The sequence below is a fragment of the Styela clava genome, chromosome 5, assembly GCF_964204865.1.
Source record: "Styela clava chromosome 5, kaStyClav1.hap1.2, whole genome shotgun sequence".
Taxonomy (NCBI): Eukaryota; Metazoa; Chordata; class Ascidiacea; order Stolidobranchia; family Styelidae; genus Styela; species Styela clava.
Genome location: NC_135254.1, coordinates 10,666,630 through 10,690,464, shown reverse-complemented (window position 1 = coordinate 10,690,464; position 23,835 = coordinate 10,666,630). Strand labels below are relative to the sequence as shown.

Here is a 23,835-nt window from a genome sequence, read left to right as displayed (position 1 = left end):
TCCCTTAATCTCTTATAGTCTCAAAATCTTTAATCAGATCAATCTCCCTTATACCTGAATGAGTAATCTTGTTTTCAGTAAATTTTCTAAAAAAAAGTCATAGCAATGAAATAATACCTGCTGCGTTCAGAAGCCTCGGATATTGAAGAAGAACAAACAAAAATATTGATTCGATTCTCATTCTTCTGAATCATATAAGCTGACAAAATTCAAATATAGATTGTAACGCTTTGCGGACGTAACTAGCAGTAAAAAAGATTAGCTATGAAAAAAGTGTTAAACAAAATGACTAATAAAAATACCAAAACATTTTAAAGAAACTTTTCCAAAGAATTGATAAATACTTGACATTCAGTTACTTCTGCCACTAGTATATTAATTTATTCATATTTTATTGAAATTTAAAATATGTATAATTTCAGGCATATGTAATAGATAAGTTAAATACGTGCGCTTGATACATACGCCAATGCCCCAATTACATAACACTGCTTGGTATCGCTATACTAATTTCGATTGAGGATATTTACTCACAGTGCGAAATGCTCATATCTTCCAAATATACAACACAGGTGGCTAAGATGCAATGATAAACGAACAAATGCAAATTGAATACAGATTTAACTATCTAACTCAATTAAATGCGAGGGGATCACCAAGGTTCGTTTTTTATGACTAATTATTCCAGTGAATCATTTTCGCAAATGCCAGAACGTTAACAGTTATTTTACTTATTTTATCTCTAAAATACAGTTTACAATATTTAATCGTAAATTTTGAATCAAATATGTAGCTCACACATTTACTCTCAGAAAATAGTGTTTGTTGCACAAGTCATCATCGTAATGTTACACTCATTTCTGCAATGGAAAATAAAAGTGTCTAATTACACCCCTCAAGAGAAAGAATGATATTCGAGAAATCATGTTGTTACATATAATTTAAATTTTTTGTGTGAAACTTAAAACCTGAATTCATCTCATTTACCAACAATCGTTCATTTATTTCAACACAGATTTTTGAATTTTATGTTGTTGTTTTTTGTTCCACAAGACGCAATTGATCTAATCTCATGGATTTATTATTTCATAAATGAATAGTTTTCTTACAAATATCAAATAATGTATTTTTAATAATGGTTCAATAATCCTTCTGCCATTTACGATAGCACAGCAGTCGGTCACAAGAGATTACTGTACATTTATTAGGTTAAAACTCTAGTATAGCCCACAATATTCATCGCTTTACTTGGCTTTGCTTATAAAGTTGTCATGATGTTCATGTATTATTCTAATAGTTGTGGTACGTGTCATTTCCATCTTCGTTCTGCTTAGATTAGTCATATTCTCCGTTGTTGTTTTCTCGACATGCATTTCCTTAGTAAGAAGGCCATAGTAATGGTTATCCTTGCTTCTGCAGTAGAAGTCAAAGCGCAATTAATGAGCCAATCAATGTAGCAAACAAGCTATTCATTCATTCATTCATTCATTCATTCATTCATTCATTCATTCATTCATTCATTCATTCATTCATTCATTCATTCATTCAAGTGTTTATATGTGTCAGTAGTGAAATGAATAATATTTATTTTGTGAGTTCCTAGTCATATACCACAAGGACGAACAGACGATGAAAAAATATTATTTTCAACATAGGCGAATAAATTGATTTGATTGGTGAAACCAGAATCAAGAATATCATATGAAAACAATTCGGCCAATATTCGAAACAATTCGTATATTAAAATATAATTCAGGTATTTTCAGAATATTAACTAATTGTTGCGTAGAAATTCCAATAAATAGTATTAGGCCAACCCTGTTAATTTTCCACAATACGATATCTGCGTGTTATCAGTTTTTAATATGCCACGATGTTTCTATATGAATAAGCTTTGCTCAATATATAACACGAACATAAGTGACTGAATAATGCTATAACATTGCTAAGTAGCTTTGTAATAGGTTTCGTCTTCTGAAGCATATTCGTCGTTAATCTTTTCTTTAAAGGTTATTGAAACATCCCACTCGTAATAGGAAGTTTCATTCTGTCCCCCACAAAAATTTTATTTATGTTTTCATTTATAAAAATATTACCTTTATTACTCATATTAGACTTAGTTATTGTAAGATAAGAACTGTCAGATCTAACTGACTGATCTAACAAATGCTATATCATATTGCTTATAATTTCATCCTGGCGAGTCTAATTAAGGTTTCAGCTGCATCATTCTTCTGATACTGAAAGTAATGTGGATAGAAATTTGATAATTAGTCGCAGTGTACTCAAAATAGTATCGAAGATTTTCGAATAATTATATTCAATGTTATTGTGGGCAAACAAATCACCCATTCATAAGTATTGCATAAAGTTGTATTATTAGCTTTGGAAGAAATTTAGTAGTGGTATATAATCGGTCCATAGCTTTTGATGTTTTAATATTGTCAAGAAAAGTTCATGTCGTTAGTTTTCCGCAGGGTTCTCTGCTGAATAAATACATAGCTGCATTCACGGTCAGAGCGTTAATTCACAATATATAGACAAATTTTTTGTTAGTTGTTTTCAAACCTAACCAAACACTATTTTAAATATTCTCATTTTTTGATGAAGAAGATGAAAACGTTCTCAGCTCGCAAATACACACCATTCTTGTTTTATTTCCATTTTCGTATTCAAATTGTAATGTTATGGGGAAAGTTAGAAATGTTATATATTTAGCCGCGGAAATGAATAAGAAACCTATTATATACATTGGATTATTTGCTTGGATGATTGCTGTCGTTAGCGCAGGTTGGTATCTATTATATATCATGTCTTTCAAGTTATGTGCTCATTCATAAACTCTTTATTTTACGACAAGGTAGAGGTAATTGGAATGCATTTGGAAGTTACCAATACTACGTATCTGGAGAAAAAGATATAAAACCATATGCTGATGGTGAAACATTCTGTAAAAACAATGATGGTGAGATGGCAATGATAAAAACTAGCGAGATTCAAACGTTTATTCAGAATCAAGTCTCAGCTACCTCAGGTAAACAGGACATTTCACGTTTTACCTCAAATCCCGAAATGAATTTGCTTAAGGTTATTTAACATTATGGTCTTTATCTTTGTTCATGCGTTTCGTGATTTGGGTTAGAATTCTCAATACGTTTGTCTGAGAATTCGTCAGTCTTTACATATTTGCACCTCTTTTCAATTATGTCCAACAGTCCTAACCAGCCATGTTTACATACAACCTTACATCACTTTCCATTAATCTGAAGCAGGGTTTCCCAAACTTTTTAAGTCGCGTACCCCTATTTGTGAATCTTAGTATTGTCGGACCCCTATCATATGCCGCATCAATTTATGTATCTAACCAGGAGGAAAGATGAGGAAGGATAATGTTTCATTAATGCAGCAACACACACGTCATTAATGCTTTTACTGCTCAATTTAGCTAAAAGACCCCAGTTTGGGAAATTCTGCTTTAAAGCATTTTATTGTCTACAGGACAACCCTATGGATTTTATATTGGATTAAAGGAAGTTGGCACAAACAATACCTTCATATGGAATGACAATTCGGAACTAACTTACACTAACTGGAACTCAGGAGAACCGTCTAGTGATAAACCTGAACCGTGTGTTGCTATGGGGTGGTTTAACGCGTATTTTGCAAATCTACCGTGGTATGACGTCGAATGCGCTAAGAATTCGCCAACTGGATTTGTCTGTCAACGAGTAATCGGTAAAAAACTTTGTTTGTAATAAATGTATACTAAATTTGCCACTCAATTCCTATTTCTTTATACAAATAAATATTTATATATTTTAATGACATTGACTTCATAGTCAATGCGAACTTTGCTGAACCACCCCCATTGTATATTTAGGTATATTACTATCTAGCTGATTGCATTTATAAAAAATAACAGTTCCAATATAGGTAAATACTGGGGAACCTGGTCTTCTTGGAGTGAATGTAACTGCTCAACCATAATCAAATTGAGAAATCGCACTTGCATCAATTCTCCGCGAACAGGGCCCGATGCCTGCGTTGGCAGTCACAATGAGGTATGAAGAAGCTAAATATTTAATGTGTACATTTTATAATTTTCTTGTCGTCGTGGTTGTTTATTTTATCTGCAATTTTGTACTGCAGTGTAGATTGAACTCAATGTCAAATTTATACACAGCTATAATGAATGATAGTTTTTCATTCTCGAGTAACCACGTTATAAAGTGATGGCATTCTTCATTCGGAATAATCTACTTTAGCATGTTAGAGATGATCTTGAACCTCAAAATAATATAGCGTATAGCGTAGAACTTATTTCCACGGCATGATCAAATCGTTTTGGCGGTGGAAGAATCAGAGTGATACTATTGTATATCATAACCTGTGTATATTGAAAATATTAATGCTTTCTGGGTATGTTACAGAAACTTTTGCCATTTAAAGCCATGCTTGGGAATTGTAATTATACTGATCAATTTCAATTTTCTTTTAGTTTGATTTAATATTTTTAACAGACTGCAAATTGTACAAAAGACCCAACTTGTTATACCACTACTGTTGCGGAAACAACATCTCCATTAACTACAACTGCTGATGAGTTAACCACCTCGTCAACAAACGAAGAACCCACCGAAGTAATGACTACCATGACTACCGGTGTGTATGTTGTGGCAAACGCAAACTTTAACTTGCAAGGCACTTCTTCTTCATTTGCAGGCACGGAAGAAGACCAAATGACGACAGTGACTTTTTAATTCACATCTTAATTTAAAATTAATAGCACTGAAGGAACGGGCATAAATTTTTACCCATTCAACTATCCAGATCGCCGAACAGCCACGTTTTTAATACGGAAAGCACGATGATTACAGGGCCTTCAACCATGTCTCTCACACAGATAAATGAGAAGAGGACGACGACGGCAAGTGAAATGACAACTTTCGGTAGCGGTGAAATACCAAGTAGCTCACTGGAAACCACTATCCCTACAAGTACAATTATACAATCAACGTACGAAACGAGTCAATGAAATAATTGTGAAGTCACATCGCCAATTTTGTCTACAGCAACAACGGTAATGAAAACAACCACCGGAAGAATTACTCAATCTGATTCTACTCCCACAAACACTGATTCTACGTCTACTGCCGCCACTACATGCTTTGAGCAGAATTCTACAGTCATTACCAATCCAGAATCTAGTAGCAATCAACACGCAACGCGCAAAATAACAGCAATTTATAATTTTATGGCTTGATCCTATACTAGTAGCTGCATGAAAGCAACAATCTATATTTGATCAGAGTTAATATTGACAAAATCCTCCTTAAACCAAACTCAAATAATTTCAACAAACGTAACGTGGGATGATTATAACAGCATTGCCATAACAAATAATAAGTTTATACAATCAGTTTCACCTTTTCTACAATTGAGTCATTTATTAAAATGCACGCGAGAACGTGGCCAACATTTGTTCATCGATCAAAAGACCAATTAGAATGTTCAAATGTATAACATCATGATGAAGCAGTCAAATAACTTTCGTACGATTAATTTTCAAATGTGAGCGTTGCAAAATATTTTAAATTCAATTTCAGCTCGCAAAAATGTGTTAAATGAACATAATGTATTAAATTAGATTTCTGATCATTTATATTGTACTGATATTAATTCCTATATTATCTCACACAGAAATTCCTGACATTTCGACGATTGGAATTCTTCGTTCATTTACACCCGCTGCACAAACATCAATCATTGGACCAGTCGTGGGAACTATCGGAGGGTGTCTTCTTTTAGCGCTTATCATTGTTTTTATACTTTCAAAGCAACTCAAAAAAAGGTAATATACCCAACATTATGACATTACATCTTTTATGAATAGTGAAAAAATACCAAATATCTTTTTAAGGGTTTACTCATTTCACCGAGAATGCATACAATCTAAAGTTTTGCTTTCAGAAGAGGCCGCGGAATCATAAACACAGGAGATCGTTGCAATTACCATAAAGATTTAGAAATGGAAAATCAACTTAATTCGAGAGATATAATGTCAGATCGTAAGTTAATGTAACTTCATTTAAAGTATTACGTCAACGTATTCTACCTGCGTTGATGAATTCTTATACTTTACTGTCCACCACATGCTAGTAAATGTATGACAAACAAAAAGGGGTGCTCCCGAAGTATGCGAACCAAGATGGCGGACATCGGAACGTAACATGGGTAACAGGTTAGGGTTAGGCGATAATTTTTTTCCAATTTTCCTCATTTTAGTCCTATTATCAGTTCGAAGACTAGCCAAGAGCCTCCCGTAGTATTTATACCTAATATTATGGCCTAACCTTAACCTAATACACATATTACATTCCGATGTCCGCCATCTTGGTTCGCATACTTCGGGAGCCCCCAAAATGTGCAACATATGATTATCTTATTTGAGCTATATGCCTAATGGGAAAAAAGTGATTTTGTGGGAAATATATTGAGAATATATAGCATATAGGAATACTACACAGAGAAGCGTAAAACAAGATAAGATGTTACATTTAACTCACAACCTGTTGCAACGATACCAACCTATACTAAATAGAATCTTTCCAGTAACAATTCATAATTGTTGTTTCTAATGAACTTCATCATGCATTCAGTTTTGGTTTATTATATTAATATAAGTAACTCGAGTAGGTAATAGGGTGTATGAGTCCGTATCCAAATGTAGTCAGTTAATCTGAATGGCTCCGACCTATTTTCCAACTCCTCCAAACGAAAATGCTTCAAGTGTGTCAAAACAGCTGATTCATATTAATATATATCACTAACATGTTTTACTGCTACAGATCCCGAAGATGTGGAATCAGGTCGAGACAATTCTCAAAATACGGAAACTCTTCGTTATCAGACGTTTGCAAACCCTGATGGACACGCAGACAATAATTCTCTCTTACCCGAAGATCAAGTTGACTCATCAAACGGGCAAGATTCCCTCTACGCCATTGCCGATAACCATCAGAATCAGATAAACGATGTGACCACAGAAGGCAACGACAATGCTTTATATACTGCTGTAAACAAGACAAATTCGAAAAAGGTATCCAAATTCTCAAAAGATTTGGATGCGGCAGATGTATCAGAAACTCAATACGCTGTTGTTGATAAGCAAAAAATGAGTGAAAAATGTAATGTTTCTGGTTACCCTGACGAGAACTCCCCTGTGGTTTACGCAACGGTTCAAAAGCACTATGTTGAGGATTCTAAAAAAATGTCGCAACCAGAAAATTCTTTTGATGAAAAGCTAGTGCCTAGTCCGACTTACGCTACCGTGCAGAAGACCAAATCGAAAGAACCCGTGAAACAGGAAACATCTTCAGATGGAGACGACAATAAAGTGACCCTTGTTGTACAGAAACCCAGAAAAGATGATTCTTCAAACTTCAATGAAGTAACTTATGCAACGATCAATAAACCTGAAACAGATCAGAATTCCGATGTCACGGGAGATGCCGAAGGGGCTGACATTGAAGTAAACGATGATCCATATGCAAATATTGACAACATTAAATAAGGATGGGAAAGTTAAATTAAACTATAATCAATATTACATATTTATTGGATTAGTAGCAGAAAAACAGGTTCAGACTGATGAATAAACCTACTAATGCTTACCTAACTACGAGCCATGTTGCTTCTGGAAGTAACTGTTGATTATCTAATATATTATACATCTGGTTGGCTACTACCGTAGTGTGTGTACCAGGTTAGGGTTAGGCCATAATTTTATCCCGATTTCCCTTTTATTTGTTTGTATTACGAACTTGGGATTGTCTGTGTTAGTCAAGTTAACATGCCCTTTGCCCACAGGTTTCAGTACCTTCACAAAACTTGATGTAAAGTAGGCGAACAAAATTAACTACTTCCATATTGGTACACACACCTCTGGAGCGCCCCGGGTTGACTATAAACTGCTCCTGCTTTGTTTTTTGAAAAGGTATTTTCGAATACCAATTATTAACTTTACGATAGTAAATTTGAAGTTTGTTTTAAATTGATTAAATGATGAAGGTTCAACAACTTCGCCCCAAGGTCGACAATTTACAAAAGAAAACTGACAAAAATATCAACTTAGTACCAATATATAAGTTAAATTCACAATGAATATACTTTATTGATTTTGTAAAATAATTATGAATTTGAACAATCCAATTCAAACTGCTTTACCAAAGCGTTATTTTCATTGAAGGTGTGAACGAAACTTAGAAAATTGTCATGATATTCTTCTTCAATGAAACATTTGATTACTTCAATGATTACTTGGTTAACTATTTACAGATCGGACCCGGATCGGTTATTAGACAAAACGCCTTCGTTGTTTAAATCTTTACCAAACTATATCTACTTTGATGCTATGATATAAACATGTATTGGGAACAATATTCATTTGTCTGGTTATCTGGAAGGGTTTTTCAAGTTATTTTTACCGTAAATTTTGACTATTTTTTAGTTTTCGAATATGTTACGCTGTTCTGCCTTATACTGCTTTATATTTTATTTACAGATTCCATAAATAAAGTTGAATCCATACTTTTCAATCATGCATAGCATTGCCTTTTTCGTCATAGTAACAGTATTTCATTCCAATCTATAAAAATTTACACTACCAATTTTATTTAATCGATGGGTATTTTTATCAAATCTAGCTTTTCCGTTTTGTCTATCAAATCTCCCAATAAAGGTATGAAATATGCAAAACTAAATTTCATCTGATTCTCTAGTGGTAGAGCTGACAATCGTGTTAGAATTTGACATTTATTCAAATATATATATGCAATAAACTTGGTCAGAGAATTTTACTAACTAATTTGAATTTATTTTTTATCGAACATTGAATTTAAAACGCATTTCGCAAATATATATTACTAGTTTACCTTCACATATATACCTTTCATTGTAAATTGATATAAATTTTAATCAAACTTCCTGACTTGGAGGTCACAGCTATTATTTGTCCAAATTTTGTTACCTAATCAGGGCCATGTTACAAGATTTGTTAGGCTCAACCACGATTCATGAATGGAGCTACAAAGTAACTGAGTTTAATTTTATATAGTTGTATTCAACCAAAAGTCACATATGTGGAAAAACATACAATAAATTTAGGAGAGGGCTCTTGTCAACCAATACAATTGATTACTTTGGTGTTACATATGCCAGAACAAGTCTGAACAATGAGAAACTTACTGTAAGATCTCTGAAAGTTTCACCATCTTTTTGTCATATAATTCAAATTGTGTAAATGTCTTGTTATAAATTTATCGACTCAAAACAACATAACGTATAGCTGCATGCATGTACGTATATTAGCAAGAATAGGAAAGCGTGGTGATGTAGAAACAACGTATATAAAACACGTCAAAACAAATAATGTAAACGAGTGGGATGTCTAGATTTCATGAAAAATATATCTATTTTGCATACATAAATTCTGTTCATTAATCGCTGAGGAGGATTAAAGTTTTAATATCTTTAAAATAGGGCAATACAGGGAAGTAACAGAACATGCATTATTTTGTAGGTCTGTGAAATAAGACGATTGGATAGGGTTGGTAGGAGGCTGGATAAAATGATTTGAGCTGGATACACGTGCGCAAAAGTTTTGATTGGTTGTTCAAAATAAAAAGGGATTTCAAGTTATTATTGAGATTTTAATATATATGTTGACGTAAAGGTAGAAATGCAATTCTTCTTTTTCTACTGGACCTTATGTGTCATGGAATTTACAAGTAAGAGTTTTGCAATACTGTGAATATAAATTGAAAAATTTGCAGAATATAGGTTTAGATAGCACCAAAAATTTACTTACCACGGCAGTCCGAAGGCAGAAAAGAATACAAAGGACAGTTATTGGTCCCGAAGGTGATGAATATGTCATTGTGACAAAAGAAGTCTAATTAATCGCTATGCTCAAGTAACATTATCGCCTGACGGGCCGTTTGTTGTTGGCACGCAGATGATGACAGCCCGGTGTCTAATCTTGAAATCTAAAGTAACAATCAAAAATAGTTATTTGAATATTGCCCCGTGCAAATTATGAACACGAAATGAACATATAAATCGTTTTTCTAAATTACTGTTGTTGTCGATGTTGTAGTGATGAATCCAAAGGCTATTTTGTCGTAATTGAACTCCAACTAATCGATTTCTGATTCCCAGTACCTAAACATTGCAAAACCGCAAGAATGCCGTTGCTTATATATATTATGTCTTTAACATTACCTCTAAATTCTGTAGCACCCGCTATCTCATCTCAAGTTTAACGGTTTTATTATAATGCATCAAAAGACACACTTATCCGTATTGATTACATTACCGCATAAAGATTTCTCTGAGTCAGTGATCACTATAACACTTGTATATACTTGCATTTAGGAGTTTTGCAATTTCAATTTCTCACTATTTATTTATGAAAACCAAATGTGTGTGAAATGGCACTAAACGATATTATTTTTATTCACATTAAAATATAAAACATATATTTATTTTTAGGATAGAAACTAATTGTTTCGTTCAAATCTCAACTAAATAGCATTGGGCCAACTCTGTTATAATTTTTACATTTTGATATCCGAGTTTTGTCATTTTTTAAAATGCCACTATGTTTCTGTATGAATAAGGTTTGCTCAATATATAACACGAACATAAGTGACTAGATAATATTATAACATTGCTAATTAGCTTTGTAATAGGTATCTTCTTCTGCAGCATATTCGTCATTAATCATCTCTTTGCTGTCATTTAAAAACGTTGTAACTAAAAGGTTATGGAAATGTCCAACTCATGACAGTAAGTTTTACTCTTTCTGTCCCCCACAAACGCTTTATTTTAACATGTGTAAAAATGTTAACCTCATTACTCATATTACGCCTAAATATTGAATAGTAAGAACTGTCAGATCATATTGCTTATGATTTCATCCTGGCAAGTCGAATTAGGGTTTCATCTACATTACTCTTCTGAAACTGAAATTAATGCGGCTAGAAATTTGATAATTATTTGCAGTGTACTGAAAATAATATCGAAGATTTTTGAATAATTACATTTAGTGCTATTGTGGGCAATCAAATCATTCATTCCTAAGTATTGCATAAAGTATTATGAATTGTATTATTTGCTTTGTACATATTTAGTAGTGTTATCTAATCGATTCATAGCTTTTGATGTTTTAGTATTGTCATGGAAAGTTTATGTCGTTAGTTTTGCTTATCTGGTATATATCAATCTCGTTTTATTCAATTTTTGGATTTAAATCAGAATTGTACGGGTTAAGAAAGTTAGAAATGTTAGATAATTAGCCGCGGAAATGAAAGAACAACGTTTGATATTCGTTGGAATATTTGCTTGGATGGTTGCCGTCGTTAGCGCAGGTTGGCATATATTATATATTATCATGTCTTTCAAAGTATGTGCTGATTGATAAACTCTTTATTTTTGCGACCAGGTAGAGGTGAGTGGAATGCATTTGGAAGTTACCAATACTACGTATCTGGAAATGGAGATATAAAATCATATGCTGATGGTGAAACATTCTGTAAAAACAATGATGGTGAGATGGCAATGATAAAAACTAGCGAGATTCAAACGTTTATTCAGAATCAAGTCTCAGCTACCTCAGGTAAACAGGACATTTTACGCTTTACCCCAGATCCCGGAATGAATTTGCTTAAGAGTATTTAACGTTATGATCATTAGAATCTTTGTTCGTGCGTTTTAGGATTTGCGTTAGAATACTCCATACGTTTGTTTGAGAATTGTTTAATTCGTCAGTCGTCATATATAAGAATATAGTTTCATTTATCTCCAACAGTTCCAACCAGTGATGTTTACATTCAACAAATATTACACACGACAAAACTTTTTATTACTCTAAAGCAGGGTTTCCCAAACTTTTTGGGTCTGACCCCTATTTGTGAATCTTAGGTTTGACAGACCCCGTATCAGTTTTTGCGCCTAACCAACGGGGAAAGAATTTGTTTTGTCAACATAACAACATAAACGGTAATAATGCTTTTCACTGCTCAATTTATCGATTCTTGAGCAATTTGTGACTAGTAAACTTGTAGGTTCGATTATACGACAAGTCTCGACTTGTATTTTGTCATCATATTGGTAAGAGCTAAAAATGCTGCCTCACAATGTAGATCGTCGCAAATAGCAATGAAATTGAAATCGCTTTTACTGACTGCAATATTTGTCCACAAAGCTGAACCAAAAAGATGCTATGACTTGTTGATTAAGATCAATCGTTAAAGATCAATCACAATCTTTTCATATCGTTGCGGACTCTCTGTGCAGTCAACACGTACCGCGGGCCCGAGGGCCCCAGTTTGACAAACCCTGCTCTACAGCATTTTATTGTCTACACTTACAGGAACACCATATGGATTTTATATTGGCTTAAAGGAAGTTGGCACAAGTAATACCTTCATATGGAATGACAATTCAGAACTAACCTACACTAACTGGAACGCAGGAGAACCTTCTAGTGGGAGACCCCAACCTTGTGGTGCTATAGGGTGGTTTCACACGTATATTGCAAATCTACCGTGGTCTGACGTCGATTGCGCTGCGAATTTACCAACTGGATTTGTCTGTCAACGATTAATCGGTAATAACATTTGTTTGTAATAAATTTATACTTAATTTGTAGATTATATATTTTTTGTGAATACGGACTAATCTTTTATGCAATAAATGGTCGTCTGAACTTTGTAAAACACAAGAGTCAAAATCTTTTTGCAAATACCTATTTATATATTTTAACGCCAATTTGATAAATTGTAACCATGTCAAGAGTTACTGCCCATGATTATGCTCATTATAGCATTAATTTGAACTGCTTGTAGTAACGCATCAGCAGGCATCCGCTGGTGTTTATTGCACCAACGAAATACTGTATAATTGCAGTGACACTTGGCATTTTAGCTACCGCCCGTATATTTATCAGATACTAGTATTCTTTATTCCGAATGAGTGCGACTAACTTTGCTTTGAGCAAATACTCTTAAGAAAAATTGAGAATTGGGTTATCTGGGTCCAATATTTTAAATTTAACTGGATAAATTATGTTTAAAGAAAGCAGTTTCACAATATCATAAATTTACTGCAAGCAAAACTATCTAACTGTTTTTGATCTTATCACTACTTATATACCTTGCACATCTATGCTATTGTTTCTGCCGCTCATACTGTATTAACAGTTCACCTTGATTTACATTTACTGATAAAAAATTGATCCAGAATACTTAGTTGTAAAGAATATACCTCCTATTTTTCTTTGTATGTTTCTGCAGGCTGGAACTAGGGATCATTGGAGTCTTGGGGAAGTTGTGAATGCCCGGGAATAAGACAGCGTAACCGAACTTGTGTTGACAGCGGAAGAATTGGTCCATACTCATGCAATGACACGGCAACACAGTCTGAAGTAAACTTGTTTTAGATATATAACTTATTATGATTGACTTTCCGTTCAAAATGCTTGTTTATTATAGTTAGCTCGGTTAAAATACTTGCATGCCGAATGAACAATTTGAACGTTGTTTTTAGATATGCACGCCATCCGCTACCTGTGCCTTTATGAACACAGCTCCGACTCAACTAGGTGAGAATGGAAAACTCATTTTAAATTTATATTATTACGTCTTCATTTCCCGAAAACTGACCATTTATTACAATTAATGCTAAAAAGAGATTGGGAAATGAACAATGGGCTCTGTTAAACTCTTTCACATAAGTCACGTCGAACACACGTCTTTTTGTAATTATGTTACGAATGTTTCCACTGACTCAACGCCGTTGCCTTTAACTATGCTATTCGCTCTAATCAAAAGGTGATAAAATAGCTAATATTCCAAAAAATTTTAAATAGTCCCTATATTACCGCTTCTCTTTATTTTTGACTTTAGTATTTAAAGTAAACCAAGCGCCTGCAATACCTGATGGCATCTCGTTCCACCGTGCATTTTCGCTGCGCATGTTTCGAGATTCTGGTATTTTTCAAATATTTGGTATTTCATTTGTGAAACAGGTCGAGGAAACTGGTTTCCCAATGGAAGTTATGAATATTATGTTTCACCGGGTGGTAGTTCAAGTTCTTATGAATATTCGAAAACATTTTGCAAAAATGAAGGAGGCGAATTAGCATTAATAAAGAATGAAATAACACAAAGATTTATAAAAGCACTCATTTCTGATGGATCAGGTACGTGCATTATTGTAAGTATTAAAAGTCAATGAATGTGTATGTATTGCGGCGATATAATAATTTCGGTCGTTGATGGCATTACGAACGAAATGCAACGAGTCCGTTCCTTGTGGGATATGACACCCACGAGGACGCGAACGCGGACCCGTGCAAAAACCACTGATATCTAACAATATATAAGGAGCTTCTATTAGTGTTTTGCATTGTCTGACCAATATATTACACCCAGGGGTGACGTGGGATGGCTTTTAAAACTGAGATGCGTAATCTGGAATGCCAACACAGTTAGAGCTAACGCTTCAACTGCTCGACCATCGCTAAAACACTTGTCCAAACGTGTCCTACTAGTATAAAACAATTTGATATGTTTTATTACAGGAGAACCATACACATTCTACATTGGACTTGTTTATGACAAATCGAAGTCGATATTTCAATGGAACGATGGAAGGAACCTTTCATTCCCTCTTTGGGATGAAGGAGAACCAAACAATCATATCAGTGGAACAGAGACTTGTGTATCGATAGGTGAACAAAAAACTTATGACGCAAATCTTCTATGGCATACGATGGACTGTTTCACCGGAGCAACAGGGTTAAAAGGGTTCGTTTGTCAACGCCATATCGGTGAGTAAAATAACTTGCGACAGCGAGTAAAAATGAATTTTTAACATATTTTTTCTGATATTAAAGTTGAAAAATAAAAAATAAGGAGAAATGAGGTGACAGGTCAAACTGTTTTAAATTTATTTAACATAGCTCCAATACAATCAACTCCAGCGCGAATATACTTTTGCTGTGTGATTAGAACAGTATAAATGTTAAAAATAGGTTTTTAGTATAACGGAAAAGACGAAAAGTAATTTGAATTTAACACGAACTCCAACTTCACTTAGTTTCAACGATGATAAAAATAAATCTGACTCTTGATCTATAACTATCTGAGGAAAACAACAAATTAAAAAGGCAGAAAAGTTTGAATATGATATAGTTTGAATATGCATCATCAACAACATCGATGAAAAGAGTATGCGCGCGGTAATTCTGAATTAAGATTATCTTTACAATGTGCAGGAAGATATTGGGAAACGTGGTCATCATGGAGTACATGCAACTGCAGCTCAATGATGAAAGAACGCTATAGAACATGCATTGACTCGGGAAGGACGAGGCCCAATATTTGCATTGGTTCTAATTTTGAGGTAAGAAATAAAAAATGCCATTTTTTGTAGTAAGTTAATAATTTTCGATCTTCTAAAGGGCTAAAGAAAAATGATCATCATGCTATATTGTTTTAGTAGTAAGCCGCATCCTTCAGGGTCATCCCCGCTATACTTCTGATTCGGGGCGCATGAACTGAATATGTACAAATTCTCCAAAAAAGTTTCTGATTTATCTAAATCATTCACTTTCGATATTTTTCATTAGCGTGTGAATTAATGTATATTTTTTTTTATCTTTTGGGTTTTTATATTTTTACTTTTTGAAAAACATTAATTAAACTCGGGATTTAAATGACTGTTGAAATATATAAAGATTATTGTACAACGTATTGAATCAAAAAATTGCTAAACACAATTGCTTCCTTCAGACGACCAATTGTTCAGGAGACACTGCCTGTGATACAACATCCACCGCGGTAACTGTTAAAATGACTACCACATTTACAATTCCTAGAGACATGACACATACTCCCACATTGTCTGCTAATGCGAACAACACAAAAACTACGGCGATAAACATTCTCTTTCCAACTAGTGCAATCACTACTACCACATCGACTTCCACTTCTGGTGGTAAGATTATATAGATTACAAATTATGAGAGACAATAATCTTAAGTGCACAAAATTAGGTTTTCTAAACAACTATTTTGTCCTATCCTGATAGTTTTTTTTTTAATTTATTATCCTTTTATTTGTTGAATTATATTGCAGACCACAACAATTTATTGGTTTCAATTGTCTCATCCATAGTCACATTGATTCTTGCAGCCATTTTATTTGGAATTGGTTTGCTGATTCGTAGATGCAAAGTAATGAGGTGAGAAATGATCGATACTACAGCAAAATGTGTATATTTTCACTGATTTTGAGTATTTCATCTCAATTGAGTAAGTGTAATAAAACTTTTTATACAGTCGTATATCCATTCTCAGTGTCCGGAACAATGGCTGAGATACTGGGCTCTAACATTTTCGTCCAGAGTTTTGTGTCTATCGATCACAATAACGTCTAAGTCCTCTATAACAGAAGCAATTCAAGAAATTGTCTCAAATTCATTGTTTCTTATTCAAAAGCCTATGTGAGAACTATTTCTAACCTTTTTGTTGTTTACAGAAGGAATTCTCAAAAAATCGCAACTCAACCACAACGTCTTTCAGAGATGAATGAGGTTGTTAATGACGTCCCGGTTTCTTATGAAAAATATGATAAAATTCAAACATCACAATTGAACTCCCGAAATAATGAGTTAAGAGAAGAGAAAGAAGGAAATTATGAAATCCCACATAATTATGAAGAAATAAAAGACGGAGATCATCAGAACGAAGAAATGAATGATCGTACAACAAAAGAACATCCGTACATCAATTCAATGCCTGAAAATGAATATGATGCTTGACATGTTGAATATAAATGGCGATCGCCCTTTGTCATTTTTGTTCAATCCTGAATCATGTTATTCTTTCCGAGACACATATACGCATTGTGACTTTAACTCTTACTACTTGTTCTTAAACTTCTGCGCTTGTGTTGACTGATATTTATTGAAACAAAATACCATTGCATATTGATTCAAGTTTTTCTCGTTAATTTTCCGTGAGATTCGGATGTGAAATTCGGTTCTTTTATTATAAAGGCAAGTCACGTGTAGTTAAGTCATCTGCTGATCCGTTTTTTTAAATGTGGCAAAGACCGAAAGTGGCATACGAACCAGCTAAGAAGAATCTATATTTGTATAACTCTCATGATCTGAGCTGCTAATGGTTTCTTTGAAATACATTTGCCCCTTTTCAAGCATCCCGTTTAATAATATAAGTTTGATGTAGTATATTATGGATGCATTGTGATATTCCTTGGCTCTCTATTTCCCACCATAAATGAAAACGGGTACACAAGCACTATTGTCTAATTATTAAGTGTTTTCAACAAATATTCATAAACTCGAGTAAATTAAAGTCATAATCTATTGAAAGCTTTATCCTGATAACAGCCATCCCACGTTTCCTTCTGAATATTGTTTGATAGCTTATATTCACAAATTAATATTTTAAATTGAATGTATTTGTTCAAATATGACCTATATATCTCAAATGAAAACATGAAGCGCATATTAAATCTTGGTAAACGCTTTCTCATGATGTGATACCGATGGCGGTATTTGTGAGTTGTGACGTAAAAACATACATGCTCGAATGATTTGCTTTAGTTAGCTGATTGCCCTTACGTTCGAGGATAAATTATTCGACAAGCAAACGTCGAAGATATGTTTTCTTCGTGAATTTTTATTGTTGGTTCCTTTTTCATGAGTAATTGAACACTTGTCTTCTTGATTTCTTTGGTCTTGAGATCCTTATAAGTTAAATACATAAATGTGATATTTAGCATAAAATTACATGTTATAACGCAAACTGAAAGTGTTTAAACCAATAAAATGACTTTTATTCTATTTATGAAGGTAACCTGAATTTGAAGTCTGTATGAGAACATCAACTTAAATGTAGTTGTTTTCCATTGAACTTCTAGCGATGAAGTTGTGCAAGTGTAGCGAGACACTATGAAGGGAACCATAAACGAATATAAATATTTTTTTGAATCTTATATAATTCCCTCTTTAATTTGTACATTTTAGCTGTTATACCTTGTGGTGAATGTGAATTTCTATATTATATGCGATAAAATATGTAGGAAATGAGTTGTTATTAGCTCTGCGCATTGAACGAAATGCTTTTCGAAAACGAGAAAATGAATTTCAATCGTTAAATTTGTTGTGGTAGCCTGCAAGAAGCATCTCATCTTATAATCCACTGATTTTAACAACAAAAAAAATCGAATATCATTTCGGCCTATGATGTCGAAATGTGGAGCATTTAATTATTTTAGTGTCTTGGCTCAATATCAGATTCGGGCGCAAAGAATATTTTGAAAACGTAGTTCGATATTATATGCTACTAACATATCGTAGCAGCTCCAATAAAAACTGACAATTAATATTACCTATTATATATATAATATTCAATATTACCTTGGATAGCGCATATACCCTGCTTCAAAATATCTACCGTAGTATTCAGCTTAGTAAAATTTGAAACTGTAATCACTCGTTCATTGTTATTGATCTGGCCATTTGCAATAATCTGTTAATAAGAGTTGATTTTTATATTTTTCGGTTTAAACATCCGATGTAGCAAAGCTATACAAGGTTAGGTCTTGTTCGTTACTAAAAAAATATTTTTGTTACCGTTTTATTTGATACCTCCTCATATGATCCCAATACAACTAGGTCGTTAAACGTGGACACAAAGACATAAATAAAACTTGTTACATCAATAAATATTAAAATCGTAATGAAGACAATCATACCAGTGAATGCTAAATGAAAAGGGATGCCGGAGTCTTATTACATGCCAACACATAGTTGTTTTTGCCGAGGTCGAGTTCAAATTTCCTCGAGTATAATTCAACTATGATCTATAGATGAACATAGCTCAAATCTGTTTTCTAACACACAGGTATTGAGATATTTGAGAAACGATTTATTGTGCTAGTAGAGACCATGCTTGAAACATTTAATTTCAATTTAATATTTGATTTTATCCTCACTATGGGGCAGACCAGCGGGGAAGAGGCAGCAGATCCAAGCTGTAGAGTTCGCGATATCACACATTTTTTCTCTATGTGTTTTATTCAAGTGAAAGCTGAGATGACGTGTGTAGTCATGTGTGACTGATTGTGATAATAGTGGTGGCTGACCGCACTTGTCCGCCAATGTGCTCGTCTGTTCATTGCGTGATTTATCACATATTTACTTTATTCATTCTCATGTATAGCAACAGCTTTAATTTGTTTATCCCACGAATTATTTTTGAAGTTGGGGGGCATCATTATCATAACCTCATACTGGGCAGCAGCAAAGTTTGGCACGTCCATGCCCTCAATCCTAGCGCTGTTTATTCAAATATGTTCAAGCACAGGCAAAACGTGGATGGTGCAAAAGACTCGAATCATAGCGTCACTATAGTAAATATTCCTAAAAGAAAATTCATTGCAAACGAGATCATTCATCAAATGCAGTGTATTATGGTTTGCAATAAGGAAACAAAATGCTCTGATATCAAACGTATGGAAGTATCGATTTGTTAGATGTTGCTCCAGGAGATTTTCTCGTAAACTAATTTCGATATTCCACAACTGGGGGAAGTTTGGAAGTTAGGAATTCAAGTGAACATGTTTTGACAATTAGCCACGGAAAACCGCACAAGCTGAGATGCTGAAGAGCCGGGCAGCGTCCAAATAAACTGGCAGCTCCGCAATATACTGCCGTTATTGATCTGCAATTTTGCATGCATGGCTTAACGTTTTGCTGGAGAACGGGTCCTCATGTATCAGCGAAGATTCTGGGTGTCTACCGGGTTGATTTATATGCAAATCACGTGCATGTGCATAATGCGTATTAGTTGACTTTATCGGTGTATCATACAATGATGGTTATTCAATATTTCCAAATTCTCCTGGATCATGGAGTCCTAACTTATCTAATCATGAGATACAAATTCATCGCCAGAGTTATAGACATTTTGTCAGAATGAAATTAATATGCGAGTATGGCTTATAGGTTTGCGTGTTTTCTCAGTTACTATATAGCACACCATCCAGTAATTGCGAACAAATCCAAATCAAGTGTGCGATGGCTCGCAGCCACAAATGTCATCACCACTGGGGCTACAGCGATTAAATGGAACGTCGTCAGTCGCATATCAGCTCGAGCTCCCGCGATACGTCATTTCTCCATCATCATGCCTAATTATTTAATAGAAAAATATTATTTGAATGAAATATGTTTTGCCAATCCCAGATACAAGAAACAGAGAAGAAGCTGGTCTCACTCACGAATGCCCAAATAGAAAGAACATTTAAACAACTACAGTAGCCTACATTGTTACTTATCAATCTCAGTCAAAAAGAGTTTTATCCTGATAACTAATTTGGTCATACTTTCTCAGTCTTGTTGATGAACAATCTTTAATACACAGAAATATATTGATTAGACAAAAGGTAGAAAAGCTATAATATATTGAAACATAAAATTTCTCTTATTTCAATTTGTTACAACTTTTCAGATTACCTGTAATTCCTCCATTACATAACCTCCAGCACCAACTGCAAATATAGTAATCCCATTTGACCGAGCATATTTTGCTGACAAAAGCAAATCATTTCTGTCGGTAGATCTTCAAAAGATTTAAAAAATTATCTACAATCTACACACATATTTAAGACTTGTTACACGAGCATACCTTCAAAAAATCGAGCAAAACAAAAACGGTTTTATACTACTTCTTAATTTTTGGATGTCTAAGATTAGAATAATTTGGTAAATAATAAAGTAGTAATCAGCTTTGAAATAACATTTATTTAGATTTTCAACAACTAATATCTTGATGGTATAAAAATAATATATATCGCGCAGAAACCCAAGTTGAAAAACAAAGGGGCTAAATATACGGATATATCAAAAGAACTCTGCTAACTACCATTACATGAACCGTGAACATTAACAATAATAACAAAAACATTAACAACAGTTAACGATACGATTCAAAGGTGCATTTTACGTGTATTCAGACATTGTTCACACAAGATATTACCTTCCATCTGTAAATAAAATAATGACTTTCTTCACTGAAGCATCATAGAAACGATCAGATCTCATGAAATCTTCATTCACTGTTTTGTTGATAGCATGTGCAGTGTAAGTTGTGAATCCATGAATTGATATTTCGTCAACAGCGGCCTAAGGAATACTCAGTTCAAGTTATTATTTTGAAGCTAATTGCATTTTGATATATTTAAATATCACACATTTGTGAACAAATCTTTTTAATAAGATAAATCATACGACGAATTTTCCTTTAAATTCTATTCTGCATAGAAGGTGACTCCACACTAGCTCAATAGCATTGTTGGGAAACTACATTTCGTGTACACACGAAGTCCGTCTGATCAAAAATGGAAAATTTTATGATACATTTACTGATTATTTTATATGATGAATTGTGTATTGTTCATGATTAGTGATTGTTGTAGATGTACCGATCAATTGTGTTTTATATATTAATGAATATATAAAAAAAAAAAAAAAAAAAAAAAAGTCCGTCTGAATTTTGGTTTTTAGTATTTTTGATTTTACGAATGATATTGCTGTTTTTTTCAATTTTTTTTTGACACCCATGTCGCCCAATAGCTAACTCGAAATTTCACCATTGTATTTTATTTATAGAAAAATACTTTTTATTCTACCATGCTTGAGACATTATCAGCAAGCACTCTCGTCTGATCGTACCGTGACGCTGCCCCTCTCAGCGGTATTCAACGCTCGATGAATATTTTACCTTGAATTGGGCTTCAGTCTTCAGTTTTCCGAGCTGTATTTCAGTTTTTAAATATGGCTGTGCGCTGTTAAAAAAAATGAAAATCATTTTATCATATTTTGTGTTTGAATGACAATGGATTCGAAAACCCCAAAAAAAGCCGAAAATGATTTTGGAAGAATGTATGCTGACTGTACTCAAATAAAAGCAGTGAAAACACGAAGCGAAGTGGAACAACAAAGTGGCAAAGTTTGAAATTGACTCTTTTTGGGTAATTGAAACTAGAGAGATATGTTCAATATATGAAAACGTAGCGCCAAATGGTGGCAAACTTTGATGACGTCATAGCACACAAAATAACGAATTTCATACAGCTCGATTGAATATTTAAAATAAATCAAAGTTATAGCATTTTAGCAAAAAATTCGATCCTCAATAAACACTGAAATTTTAAAGCGATTGGTCCAGTGATCAAAGAGAAAAACGATTTTTTTTTCTGTGTAACAAAGAACAACAAGAACAATAACAACATAATAACAAAACGATCGTTATGTCCACTAACGTGTCCAAAAATATTACAATATATAACACAGCTCAGTACATCAGTCAGAAAATTTTCGAAGCTACATTCATGGTCTGACGCTTGAAAAAAAATCATTCATGGCATGGCAGCTGTTTATGGGTAAATTAATTTTAATTGATTGAGCAGTTGCTTTGAAAAATTTAAAGAAAAATTATAAATTCGGCTTACAAAATGAATAAAAGGAAAATCTTACTTTATTGACGTGGATTTGTTGAATGATTATATCTTTCTAAGCTTACCTTTCATTTGGAAACCAGTGTGAGAACTGAACGACGCCAATCTGTGTTAATCCGCCTAAGTCATAATTTTCTGCTACCAACTTGACCCATGACTTCATAAGCTCCCAATTCTCATCTCTGATGGAACCCGATCCATCCAGCACAAATACAAGATCCATGGGCGTTTCACGACATTCTGGCAAAATAAATTAATATTTGAGATGTAATGTAATCCTATATTTTCTAAACTCATTCACATTGTCAGACAACCGTTGTTACCGCTTTTAAAATTTTCTTTTGAATCTTTGAATATTGTCCCTCTAAAAGTTTTCAGCCGTTAAATTCAGTTAGTTTTAGGCCTCATGCCCATCGGTATTAACCAACGCTCAATTCTATGCTTCAATCTCTTAACGTCTCAAAATTTCTTGATGGCGTTTCGTGGTTGCACTAACATTGATCAGTGATCAAGCTCCCTTTTTCTTGAATGAATGACTTTGTTTCTAGCAAATTTCCTAAAAAAGTCATAACAATAAAATAATACCTGCTGCGTTCAGATGCCTTGGGTATTGAAGAAGAATAAACAAAAATATTGATTCAATTCTCATTCTTCTAAATCCTATAAGCTGACAAAATTCAATTATAGATTGTAATGCTTTGCGGATGATTGCTCTGAAAAATATGTTAAACAGAATGATAATGAAAATGCCAAAACATTAAAAAAAAAACTTGTTCCAAAGAATTGATAAATCCTTGGCATTCAGTTACTTCTGCCACTAGTATATTATTCCTTCATATTTTATTGAAATTGAAAATATGTATAATAAGTCAGATACGTGCGCTTGATACATACTCCAATGCCCCATTTACATATCACTGTTTGGTATCGCTATACTAATTTCGGTTTGAGATATTTAGTCACAATGCGAAATTTTCATATTTTTAAATATACAGCACAGGTGGCTATAATATGCACTGATAAACAAAAATGCAAACAAATGCAACTTGAATACAGATTTAACTATACTGTGATCAATTATATGCGAGGGGATCACCAAGGTTCATTTTTTATGACTAATTATTCCAGTGAATCATTTGCGCAAACGTCAGTACGTAAACAGTTATCTTAGTGTATCTCTAAAATACAGTTTACAATATGTAATCGTAATTTTTGAATCAAA

General features: G+C 33.6%; 3 protein-coding genes across 4 annotated transcripts; 2 read left to right on the top strand and 1 right to left on the bottom strand.

Moving 5' to 3' along the window:
- Nucleotides 1-2,687: 2,687 nt before the first annotated feature.
- LOC144422856 (uncharacterized) lies at nt 2,688-9,368 on the top strand. Its single transcript, XM_078112744.1, has 8 exons — nt 2,688-2,790; nt 2,861-3,034; nt 3,499-3,735; nt 3,934-4,061; nt 4,521-4,662; nt 5,701-5,851; nt 5,971-6,068; nt 6,849-9,368. The coding sequence occupies exons 1-8, from the start codon at nt 2,688-2,690 to the stop codon at nt 7,571-7,573; spliced, it is 1,758 nt and encodes a 585-aa protein (XP_077968870.1). The 3' UTR covers nt 7,574-9,368.
- A 581-nt stretch (nt 9,369-9,949) lies between these two features.
- On the top strand, nt 9,950-16,887 carry LOC144422855 (uncharacterized). Its single transcript, XM_078112743.1, has 12 exons — nt 9,950-11,429; nt 11,504-11,677; nt 12,434-12,670; nt 12,713-12,726; nt 13,367-13,486; nt 13,609-13,663; nt 14,090-14,263; nt 14,645-14,893; nt 15,341-15,468; nt 15,858-16,062; nt 16,203-16,308; nt 16,605-16,887. Exons 1-12 carry the CDS (start codon nt 11,366-11,368, stop codon nt 16,885-16,887), a joined length of 1,809 nt encoding a protein of 602 aa, XP_077968869.1. The 5' UTR covers nt 9,950-11,365.
- Nucleotides 16,888-18,517: 1,630 nt separating this feature from the next.
- LOC144423055 (collagen alpha-1(XXI) chain-like) lies at nt 18,518-23,325 on the bottom strand. 2 transcript variants are annotated; one of them, XM_078113242.1, is made up of 5 exons: nt 23,199-23,325; nt 22,679-22,853; nt 21,878-21,941; nt 20,611-21,279; nt 18,518-18,622 (listed from the first exon to the last, which is right to left on the bottom strand). In XM_078113242.1, the coding sequence occupies exons 1-4, from the start codon at nt 23,260-23,262 to the stop codon at nt 21,130-21,132; spliced, it is 453 nt and encodes a 150-aa protein (XP_077969368.1). In that variant the 5' UTR covers nt 23,263-23,325; the 3' UTR covers nt 18,518-18,622; nt 20,611-21,129. The 2 variants fall into 2 exon arrangements, with proteins under 2 accessions (XP_077969368.1, XP_077969369.1); XM_078113243.1 differs by lacking the exon at nt 18,518-18,622 and adding an exon at nt 19,881-20,285.
- Nucleotides 23,326-23,835: the final 510 nt, after the last annotated feature.